Consider the following 12,500-nt stretch of genomic DNA (forward strand, 5'->3'; position numbering starts at 1 on the left):
ATATTGTAAGTATTGAAGTATGTAAAAATGTCAGTTGTATTAGTGTTGTAAGTAAGGTTCGTTTTCGAAATAATGCATATATTTAAATAAAATTGACAAAAAAAAAAACGTTTTTGCTGTGTGGAGTACCGCAAAGAAATGCACCGAAGTGCTTGTCGCACGTGCAGCACGATTATCTTCCTTTTTTTTAACTAATCATGTTCCTGCTTTGTGGCGTTGTTGCAAAGGCCTGGCCAAACGCTCGCAACATTTCAACGCAACATTTTGCAACATTGTAAGTTGCATGATGTTGCGACATGTGTTGAACTGGCTGGCCAAACGCACGCAACATTTTCAACTTTTTTAACGCTGGCGCGCAACAAGTGGACCTAGTGCTCATGCCCTAGTGCAACAATGTTGCGTGAACGTGGCCAAATGAGTAGAACATCATGCTACATCCAAAATGTTGCATAAAACATTTAATCGTTTTCAAATTTGATCCAACGTCATCCAACATGTTGCAACAAATCGCAACAGGGTGGCCAAACGTACGCAACATGTTGCCCCCAACAATGTTGCAAGATGTTGCGTTGAAATGTTGCGAGCGTTTGGCCCGGCCTTAATTGTCTCAGCTGTCGTACGCGTAGTTGCGTAAACGCTCTTGCGATGTTATGTTGCGGACGGAGCACCGGACAATAAATTTTCAATGATTTTCTTGTCAAACATCGTCATTGTTCATATCAATTTATTCTGTTGATACACACTTTCCATGCCAAACGACTTAAAGCAATCGAGAAATTATTATTAAAATAAAAGGAAAAGTACTTTTAGACAACCTTCTCGTAGCCATCTTTGTTGTCCTTGCTGCAGCTCTTCAATTTCGCGCGACACTACAACGACTGCTGCTGGCCCGGCAACGCCACAAAACAAGACAAAGGGTGCGGTTAAATTATCCCGCGGTGCCTTATACTTGGGTCTTAGTATACCGTGTTAACAGGACAGACGCATGAAAAACTGACATCAATTTGTTTTTTACAATAACAAAAAGGCAGAGGGATCAAAATTAAGTCAAAACATGAGAACGCGGGACAAAAATGCGAGAAACTTCAATTTGACGTGAGCAATATCGCGTCATTGTCGCATAAATTATAAATTTATATCTGTCCGCTTATTGACAATAACAATTGGCCAATGAGCGCGCGAGAATTTTGCAGTCATTGTAAAAAATGTATTTGATTTATGTTCTGAATCGAAGTGATGTTCCGCTGCAATAACCGTTGTTCAAGTTGCTTAAAGTTCCTGTACTCACTCCCTGTTTCTGGCTACGGTCCTAAGTGTTCTAAAATGCGATATGACACATCTAAAGTTACGTAATTACTTACCTATGTCTCCCTGATGTAAACAGAATTCATGGGCAGCGGCTACTACTCTCACACTGGAGGAGGCTCAAATTTCCTGTGCCTTCCTGACAATCCAGTTTTTGACAAGACAATTCCTGGTTGGCAGAAAACAGCTGGCATTTTCGCCACGGAGTACCAAACAGGAGGCTTTCCAGGATTATGCGACAACCTTAATAATCACCAAGCACCTTGCGCCGTTTGTTACGCCAGTTCACGTGCTTCCCAAGTGGTGATCCCAGTGACCTATAGATGCCCATCTGGTTGGACCAAAGAGTATTCTGGATACCTGATGACTGAACATTATAATAAAAAAACGCCCACGAAAGTGAATTTGTCTGCATTGATAAAGACGCCGAGGCCGTACCAGGAAGCCAATCCGACACAAACGGTGATCTGTTGTACGTAGTACAATCGAGTTGCGGTGTTGGTCCATTACCCTGCAAACTGTACATCAGAGGTCACGAATTACCGTGTGTTGTATGCAGCAAATCGAGTTACGACATGATCATTTACTTGTCTTCTTTTATGTGTCGTCTTAATACTTAATTGGGTGACATCACTCCAATTCAACCAAATTCTAGAACGTAAAAACAAGCCAAATGAAAGCTAAGAGGAACCAAAAATAGTGCTAGAGATCTTTCTCAGTTTGCGCGCTGAAGCTACATTTTGTCGTCTGGATCGAGCAAACAATGAAGAAGATGCAGTGGAAGTAGATCAAAACATGAAAACTCTAAACTGGCACTATGATCTATAACAGCATAACTATAAATGTAACTAAAACTCTTTAAATGTGATCTTAGACATTCCACGGGCATTCTTTTCACAACTGTCGTTTTAATCAATTAGCATAATTTTGCTTTTGATGTAGACTCATCCATAGATTCCATTATTTCAGTGGCAGTTTGCCATGTTAGGTTAGAATCGCAACGATATTAAAGTGCCTGTACGAATGACGCTTTCTCTTGAACCTGTCATCATCATCACCATGACGTCATCACCATTGTCATCATCGACATCATCATCGTCATCATCAAAAGAATGGTTTCCTATCTTCGTGATGACACGGTGCCATTTACAGTGATGTGCATGCTCCACGTAAAGTCCATTGTGTCAATTGCTATTGAAATGTAGAGACTGTTCATCGTTTTGGGCTACGATCTTTTGTTGTGTCTTTATGGCCTCACGCTGTCTTGCTCGGTCTAGTCATGCTGTACTAAAACTAAGCATGTTTTGTTTGGGATAAAAGTTGCAGTAATCCAGTCTCCGACTCTAAGCGACGTATGGAACATCTTGAAGAAATCAATAGATTCCTTGAATGTTTCCTCATTCACGAATGCGAATACCGAGATGCTGAATGCGATTTTGGGAAAACCACACTTGTATGGCAACACCAAATGCGAAACTCGTCACAGGGCGGGGAAGGGAATAGTGATAGTTGGCAGGGGTTACGTTTCTCTTGTAAATTGGGTACCTAAGACAGTGAAACAATCATTGCAAGGATTTCATCTTTAAGGACGGTGCCTACTATTGTTATTGCGCATACGTTCTGCGCATCTCCAGATACTCAGATTTCCTATCGGTAGTGCTTACAAATGCGGGGATATTTTTGCGCGGTTTAAATTTATGCGGAGAAAGCAGAACTTAGCAAGTGCTCTTAGTATCCTAAAAGAAAATTGGGGGTAACCATGCATTTTTCAGAGATAATTAAGCTTTAATTTGGAAAGGACCGCCATACGTTGCTTTGTAGTTTAAAGCTTTTTGCCGATAATTTTGATTAATTATCTTTGAAAAATGCGTGGTTACCCCCAATTTTCTTTTTGGATTTTAATAACACTTATTGAGATCTGCTTTTCCCGCATATTCATAAAACCGCGCAAAAATACCTTAGGCTTCCAAGTGACGCTCTTATTAGAAGGATCGGCACCACAACGTTGTATCATTTAGTGGCAATATTGAGGTACCAAATGAAACACCCATTATTGCAGAATAAGATACAGTCATTATTTTGACGTAATAGGTCACCCTGGCAACGGGCAAGCCCTGTAAAGACACCCTTTATTTTGTCTTCAGTTGCTTATATCTAAAAAACGAACTCAGTGACCCCTATGTTTTATTTCTGAAAAGTAATCAGAAGGGCATGATGAAACTTTCTGCATAGTTTTAAAAAATTCTGTCCAGTGGATTCAGAGCCACCTTAACTTTTTTTTTAAAGATAGCTCTGAATCCTCTAGCAGAATTTTTTTTTAACTTTGCCGAAAGTTTCATCGTGACCTTCTAATCACTTTTCAGCAATAAAAAAAGGGGGGTGGTCACCGAGTTCGTTTTGAGATATGAGCAACTAAATCCAAAATATAGGGTATTTTTGATGGGCTTTCCCGTTGCCAAAGTAACTTATTACATCACAATAATGATCACATCTTGTTTGGAAATAATGTGTTTCATATGGTACCATAACATTGCTGTAGCGTTATTCGATCTAAACAGAGAGTCTTCTAAGTGTTGAAACCCTTTCGAGCCTCCTTAATACAGAGTTCGAGAACAGTTCTATAACATACGCCCAGATTTTTCCAGTCGACTCTAAGGAAGGAGCGCCACCAATTGAACTTAAAAAAAACGAGGAGTTGTAACATTCAAGGCGGTCCAAGGAAACGAGGTAAAAAAATAAATGTTTGTAATGTTTATTCTATCTTTTGGAAATCAAATCGGACAGGACAAGAAACCTAATTTTCCACGCGCGCCTTGCACTAGAAATTCGAGATATTTTCTATATACATATCATACATATCAATTTGCTGTAGATACGGGCGGAATACGACGATGCTAAAGCAAAATCTCTGAGTGAGAAGTATCTACCGAAACTAGAAGATAACCGACTATTAAAATTACTGTGGATTGCAATACCAAGAGAAAATGATAGAGAGAGAAGGCGTGTGTGGGCGTTGGCTTCGCAAAAGTTATTTTTAGATCGGAAATCTGTTTCCTGACGTCCGCGACTATTTAGCATGACGTCATACGAACTTATCTGGCATTGCGTAATCGTGGCTGTTGGATATTCCGTATGGTTTTTGGAGTCCTATTCTTTATCCAACAAGCCATAAAAAAGAAAGAAATTGTACAACATATCTTCACATTTGAGGCAAGATATACCAATTTTTCTGAAATTCGCTTTCGTCAACAAACCGTAATTTCACCAGGAACGCCATTTTGAATTCTTCTGGCTTTGCGGACGTCTTGGGAAACAAAGTGGCCGACTCCCTCTCTGTCTCCCTAATCTTCTCTTGGCAATACGTAAGGAATTCACAAATCACAAAAAAAAAAAAATGCGAGCAATTACCAAAGAGTGGCTGAGTTTTTGTTATTTCCCTAAGATTTCCCATAAAACTTGATTCGTTAGAGGCGGCGATTTTTTCGACCAGAATATGAAATAACGAAATCCCCTTATAAAGAAGGTTCCTGTATTAGGGACTTCGGTCCTTCAGAGTTAAGTCACAAAATTTAAGCACGCAGTAATGGTTCCCAACAGTTAAAAAAAATGGCCCCTAATGCGCCTGCGCGTATCTTGAAACTAAAAGTCAATCGCTCTTCTTGTTTTCGTTGCCCAAGCGCAGACGTGAGATCTCAGGCTCCAGTGATGAGGATCGTTACTCTTATGCTGACTGAAAGAATCGCGGTCTCAAGGCTCGAAAATGCTTCACTTCATTCTATCTGGTGCAAACCGCACATAACATCTGATGCTCAGTGGGTGGCTTGCAGGGAAAGCTCTTACAATAACGTTTCATCGCATCACGGGCCGCTCTAATTTCAGTTGTGCGTTCAGTACCATCAAGCTCAGCTTTCTCGTTAACGCAGACCTGTTTCTCGCGCGAGGCAGTCTTATGTAGGGACAGAAGTCGGCCTCGATACTCCAAATTCCAACCCAATGGACAATCGTTGCTGCCGGGAATTATTATTTGCAACCTCCGACCAAACCCTAATAGAGAGAAAAGCAACTGATGGAACGAAGTCATTTACTATTAAATACATCATTCGTCTTATTCTTCTCTAATACTCTTGATATAGTAGAACTGAAAAACGAAAAGGGATTTTATACGTACCTGGTGAAAGAAATGTGCTTCTTTTGTGCAAGCGTTGTAAAGGCGTAGCTTTGGATCTGACATAAAATGAAAACAGGAATATGCAATGAAAAATAGGCCAATTTTTCAAATGCGACTTTTGATTAAAATGCTCTTTACAAAAATGGGTGCTTACACTTAAGAAATCGTCGTAAATGGTTTGAACCCAGGAGTCCGGGTGAGTGTAGTCCTGAGAAGGACTGTTTGAGATGACATTGACTGACATTTCGACAACCTGAGCGGAAGTCATCTTCAGAGTCAAGTGATTTGTGTAATGTCAGTAGATACTATAAGAACTCCGGTCGTAGATGTCATTGGTCAACTTATTCGTGATGTTATTGGTCGACTGTCGAGCCTAGATGTAATTGGCTGAGAAGACTAAACAGTGATAGGTGCATTTCGATCTGTCTATAGGTCTAAGGTCTGTACGTGCATCCTAGAATACGTTGGGCAGTACTGAGAGAGTAAATCAGTGTGTTGTTTGTCTGTTGATATCGTCGATGAGTCGTTTGTAGGTGCGGGAAGTTGTAGGCATCGGTTTATTGGTGTCTGCTCTAAGTGAGTAAACTAGCTTTCCAGTGCGATCCGTTGGTAGTAGTTAGTGCTGTAGGTAACACATGTAGCAGAGTCCCAGTCGATTCTGTGGTTTGTCTGTAGATGGTTTTCAGCAATGTTATTGTTGATGTCAGCGTTCCTCGTCGCTCGTCTGTGTTCAATCAGTCTAGTGTTCAAATTTCTGCCGGTATCACCGATTTTAGGTGGCCTGGCAGTCGCAGAATTTGATCTTATAAACTGCTCCTTGTCTGTCCTTAGGTTGGTCTTTGTCTTTGACGTTAGTCAGTAGTTTTCTTAAGGTAGTGATGGGTCTGTGAGCAACACGGCTGTTGTAAGACTGTAGGATCCTAGCAATAATTTCAGAAGTTCCTTTGATGTAGGGTATAATTACGTTGTCTAAGTACTTGACGTACTGATGTTCGTCTGCTAAGCTGTCGTGTGAGTCACAAACCAGTAGCACACGTCTCGTTAAGGTCCTTGCTAGACACCCACCCATGCACGCAAATGCCTACAAGTTGGCGGCTCCCTTCTATCTTTTTTTTTTTCATAGTCAGTTTCGTTATGAACCTTTTGTGGAAAGTGGTTTTTCGGGAGTGAAATCTTAAGATAAGGCCTGTGGCTTCTGACATTTTGGACACTGACGAAATCCAGCAGCTCATGACCTTGAAGCGTGTAACTCTGGTTTAGAGCTGGGGTTTTTTTTGAGCTTAAAAATTTCCTTATTTGGATATAACGTAGCTCGTACATTTTCACGCGCGTGCAGCTTCGATCTTATTTTTGTCCATATTTGGGCATAAATTGGTGTCCTAAAATCCCCAGCTTTGTTCCAAGAATTGCAAGCTACAAGTTTGAAGGTCACGTGCTTCTGACGAAACCTAGTGATGTCGAGAATGAAGGAAGGAAAAGTACTGCGAATTAGACAAAGATAAAGTTAAATTGAACACCTTAAAGTATTAGTCGGCTGTCTTTTGTAGCTGCATTGAGGTCAAAAATTCAGTTCTCTCTAAAAGGGAACAGAGGGATTAACTTTTCGAGTGATAAGCTCTTGTTTCGTGAGCAAAGATTAATATAAATCGTAAGTAGACTTTTGTAGCAGCATAAACTGGGATATGGTCCAAAACATATTGTGCACAGAGGCTCTAAGATTAGGACTGTTTTAATCTGTCTGTATTCCTAAGAAGCTGCTCTGCGCGATATTCAAAGGAATGACAGTTCGTTGACAATATACATTTACATGAAGGGGGAAAAAAGCATGAAAAGAAAGCTGCAACGTCGACATTTCATTTCCATAACTGCTCAAAGACACCAGGAAACAAAGCTAATTAACTCATAAATTTTACTACAATAATTAAAAAATGAAAGGCCAACCACTGTCGATGTGGATAACCAGGCACATTTTTGGGCGGATTTAACAGGCGGAATCCTTATCCAGGTTATGAATGAAAAAGGACAAAGTGGCGCCAGTAGGATTATAGTTCGAAATAATAAACTTGTTTCCAGTTTTGCTTTGCATATCTTGAATAGCATTCTTACAAATGTTAATCAAGCCTTTGGGCTGGAGTAACATTTAGTGAGGATCTTTTTCAAATTTCGTGATTCATCTTCTATACTAAGTTTGTTGTCTTTATGTAAATACTTGACCATTCCAGTTAAAGCTCTTTCAATTTATAAGCAGTACTTTCCTGCAATGGTCTTACAAGGTGGTTTCAACTTAATATATGGGTTTCGGGTTTAGGGAAAAGCCTAGGTGTAACCATTCACATGAAACGTCCCGAGCTAATCTTTCCAGTGATAGACGGATGTGGGCTTGCCGACAAAACGGTTCTACCTTTGGTGTCACAGTGACGTATGTTTTCCCTCGGCAGACATATCACCACTGATATGTGCTTCCTCGGTGGGGGAGCACAAAAACACTTATTAATTGGTATAAATGTCCGGGAGGCTTTCGAAAAGCTGGAGTTTTCTCAACCCCTGACCTTTCGTGTTACAAAGAAATAAATCCTCTCTGAGACGGATTGTCAAAATTGGTTATTTACCTTTAAGGTCAGAAAACTTGACACTTACATGATTAATATTGACAGTCTGTGGCAAACCATGATTTCTCGATACGTGCTTAGTTCTGGGCAATCTTCACGAATAGCATCATCGAAGAGTCATCGAAGGTAGAGCGCTTTTGATGTTTCAATGGTGAAATCCAGTTGAGATTTTGGAAATTAAATACCACTAGTGACTTCGACATCGAAAACAACCAGAGGATAGGCTATCTATATCCAAACTCCACTAAACGTTATAAACAACCGATGGTTGCTTTCTTTCCTTTCGATTCGGCTTTAGTGTACGGCCGCACAATCCTCAATCGACAACTACTTTCGTGCTTACATGAGTGCTTTGCGCGTTTGTAAGCCCGAGGTCAAACGATGAAGAATATTTGTCTCGAGAAAGCTCATTACGGCAATAATTGGATTTAAAAGAGAAGAAAATTATCTAACAGGTGCAAAGTATTGATGAGACTCCTTATTTATCTGAATATGAAGTCCACTAAGAATTAATGTAGACGGAGAAAGGTCGGCCATTTTCGTTATCCCGGCTTCAAAGGTTCCATTCACCAAAGGGAGAAGTTGCTTTGCAAATGCAAACTCAATAATGCACGCATTTTGATTGGTTCTCGCCTATGATCTATTAGTGGGCAGACGAATAGTTGACATCATCATCAAAAACTTTCGTGCGTTTCATGATCAGTAATAGAACACGTAAGACGTCAAGATGTGGTGAGAACATAAGTGACACATTCGGCGGTTTTGTTCTTACCACACTTTGACGTCATCTGTGATCTATAACTGAACAGACGCACGGCAACATGCAAGTTCAGGCTCAACACCTACTTCGGAATGTAACGTGAAATGAAAAACTAACCAGTTTCCACTACAGGCTTGACATCTAAACTGAAAGTGCACGAATTGTGTAGCGTGATCGCTCAGTGGGATCGTTACACATTGTAGCGAGACTGTGATCGATCGTTCTAGAACTCTCGCTTAACGTTGGAACATCAACATCAGTGGTTGGAGAGTTTAACGCCCTAGCGGTTGGATAACGCAAAGCCCGATTATTTTTCCTTGGAGAAAAGTTGGTCAACGTAATGACCCCGTAAATGGCACTTGACATTAGAACGAACGTCAAATATCGACAACAATGATTGTCCAATATGACAACAATGATTGTCTAATGATGGCATGTTCAGTGGAACGGTTAGTCGAGACAAAACTATAGTTTTATGTCTGAAAATGGGTGTTTCATTCTCGCCGTGTCGCATTCTCCGTGCAGCACTGAGTAGAATACAGTTGCTCAGTAGATGGAGAAGTTTGTAGGGCAATCACACTTTTATCGGTTAGGGCCCCGTTCCAGCCAAGAGTTTTTCAGCTTCGTTTCCATTTGGTGGTTACTGACAACTTTCAACCTTCAGACATTCGTCGAACGCGCGTTGGCTAATTAGGCAACCTCAGAAAATTAGACCACTGAAAAACGAATGAAATTTTGTATTTGACAATAAAACTAACTTCAAAGATTTTTCTTCCAATGAGCGAGGGCAAACTATTAAGTGACTGTGACCTTAAGACGCTTTCCAAAAAGCGATGATCTTTATATTATATAATTCGCATTTCAAATATGTCAGATCTTAAATATTCTCTCATATAAGTTGTTAATACAGCTGTACCGTACCTTCCTTTCGATGTGGCACCTTGCAGTTGCTTGCCAAGATTTGTCTCAGTGTCCACTGGAAGGACTCCATATCCCCCAAATTGCCTTTTGAGTCTCGACTGGCTGTCTGTTTGTGCCTTGGTCATCATGGAATCTACTCTGTGTTCAAGAAACGCCAGTCGCCTTTCAATGGAGACAACACAGACGATTAACACAACAATCCCTAAAACCTGGCATATTATTTGTACATAGGCTGTTGAACAACGACATCTCTTTCGTGGAGAACTTGTTTCTTCTTCCAGCTTTACATAGCTTTCTTGTGCCATCACCAAGCTTTCCTGCAACGCAACTGTTGTAAAGCACACTATTAATCAGCTAGATTATTATTTTTACCAAAAAAGTTTCCCAGAATTTGTAATTTTAGCCCAGCGAAAAGGAGATTTCCGGTGATACAATATTGTGTTTTCGTAAGTCACATTCAAGTTCATATAGTATATTTACCTTGTCACCACAAACAACCAATTCTCAGACTACCGGCGCAATTTGTCTATCAGATTATCTTGTAATTATACAAGACCAGGTAAATGAGAGAAAGTTAACGACACTCAATATAACACGTTCTAAGAATGGGTAATAAATTATTGGAACAGCGGAATAAATCCAAGGATACTTGAAGAGAGATTAATTTTTATCTCTGCAAGTTGATGGGTAGTGCTGACAGGTTTCTCTGGTTCCGATGAAATATCCATTACAGCGTCCATTAAGGTATAGTGTTCCACATACCAGAGGTAAAAAAGTTTACAGTGGTTTACCATTGCAATTTCTTTCCGCTAACAAACGGACGAACGCAAAAGGCAACGCACTAAGTTCACAGCACGGAGAACATTCTGCCCCCATCAAGCTTAACTAATTAGCCTTAAATATTTTTGCTCTTTGGCCATTTCAATTTCAAAGCTCTTACACAAGTCGGTCACGCCTCTGCTGTTGCAGACCATACTATTTCTACCGGCCATAACATGAGAAGCTTTTTCTTTATTAATTTCTTCCGTAAGTATCAACTACCGGAAGTTACGATTTTGTTATAATACTCTGTAACTAGTCACCATTGCCTCGCTCAAGTTTTAAAATTTTTGTAACAGTCTTAACCGTCACTTCTGATGATGTATGTTGCAGCATACGAAACGTAAGTATAAAATGAAAATGTTTGTAACCGCTGTTTGTTTTCTTTTCCTGCTCTAATTAGCCTTATTCCGGGATGCTCGAGGAGGTCGTACCCAGGGCTTTTTCGCCGAGGGGAGAAAGCGCCCTCACCAAGGTCAAAAGCCCTGGAAACGAGGTTGTCGAAAGTGACTAAAATTGAGATACGTTTTGTCCCGATTTTTTTCTTGCGGAAAACAGTAACAAAGTTTTTCATCCGGATGATTTTATGTCTCCAGATACTCGAGATAATTTTTTATCCCGAGATAATATTTTATCTCCAGACAATTGATTATCACGAGATGGTTTATTGATCTCGAGATAAAAATATATCTTAAAATTTTCCGGATGAAAGTTACTGTTTTTTCACAAGAAGATAATCAGGACAAAACGAAAGCTTGAACAGGACGCCTGGCACCTTCTATTTTCGTGGGATGCCTGTGTCAGCCCAACGGTCAGATATGGAGATTAGCCACGTGCCAGGAGCTCATTAAGAGGAGCCTCTATCTCCCATACTTGGCCTCGGAGTCAACCCTTTCCCGAGTAGATTTATTTATAGAACACCTCCCTTGGGAGATTCAGCACGCTCACTGTTGTAAAAGCCAATCTCCCTTGGGACATTCAGCACGCCCACTGTTGTAAAAGCCAATCAAAACAGAGCTATCTCAGCGTCAAGGGAAGTAAGATACTTTTCGCGGGAAAAACCTGTTCCTAAAAATAAATTTACTCGGGAAATCGAAAGGGTTGACTCAAGGAATTAGAGGAGATATAGGCTCCTCTTGATGAGCTCCTGCACGTGCTTGTTATCTAAAAAACGAGGGCCATTGGGTTTCAAAATAAAATGATGGGAAGGTTTCCGGTGATTTAGAGAAACTTGCCGCGGGCCATTTTCGCCCTTAAGGGCAGAAGCAAAACTTTGAGCGAATTAAAAGGATTTTGAATTTGTCGTCGATCTGCGACTCTCATTCTATGAGAATAACAAGGGTGAAAAATGATTTTAATTCCCCAAGGCGAAGCTATTTTTGCCAACGGATCTCTTCGTTCTGCTTCCGTTCCTTGCATTAGAAAAGCCGACAGGCTCACGCTTAAAAATTCAGGTGAAAGTTCAATACAAATATAAGAAGTCGCATTAATTGAATTAACTGGACGCATAGGATAACATAAGATACAAATACGCTAGACACAACTCTCAACTGGATTGATTGGTTGATTGATTGATCAATGGATGGACTTAAGCCCGGTTTCCAAATAGTCGTCCCTGTCGTTACAATCGTCTCTGTCGCTTCAAATTTTTGGAAGCGACAAGTCGGACGATCATATGGAAACGCTCTAGCGATCACCAGGGACGATCCCGGGACGATCCTTGCGACAGAAACGATCAGTCGTCCAAGATAGACTCGAGTTCTATCCTTATGACAGAGACGACCGGAAAAGACTCTCAAGCGATCGCACATTTTTAATGGAAACCGGGTTCAAACGATAGAAGCGACAGAAGCGTTGGGACTTATCCCACGATGCACCTGATTGCTTACTTCACGTCCATATACACGCTTCAAAATGG

General features: G+C 40.6%; 1 protein-coding gene and 1 pseudogene across 1 annotated transcript; one reads left to right on the forward strand and one right to left on the reverse strand.

Annotated features, from left to right (window-relative positions):
• The window catches only part of LOC138030817 (uncharacterized), a 5,450-nt pseudogene extending 3,525 nt beyond the window's left edge, over window positions 1–1,925 (forward strand).
• Window positions 1,926–4,042: 2,117 nt separating this feature from the next.
• Window positions 4,043–10,435, reverse strand: LOC138030056 (uncharacterized). The gene is made up of 4 exons (XM_068877912.1): window positions 10,244–10,435; window positions 9,764–10,091; window positions 5,474–5,529; window positions 4,043–5,349 (listed from the first exon to the last, which is right to left on the reverse strand). Exons 2-4 carry the CDS (start codon window positions 10,066–10,068, stop codon window positions 5,081–5,083), a joined length of 630 nt encoding a protein of 209 aa, XP_068734013.1. The 5' UTR covers window positions 10,069–10,091; window positions 10,244–10,435; the 3' UTR covers window positions 4,043–5,080.
• Window positions 10,436–12,500: the final 2,065 nt, after the last annotated feature.

The sequence above is a fragment of the Montipora capricornis genome, chromosome 13 (genome assembly GCF_036669925.1).
Source record: "Montipora capricornis isolate CH-2021 chromosome 13, ASM3666992v2, whole genome shotgun sequence".
In the NCBI taxonomy this organism is placed as follows: Eukaryota; Metazoa; Cnidaria; class Anthozoa; order Scleractinia; family Acroporidae; genus Montipora; species Montipora capricornis.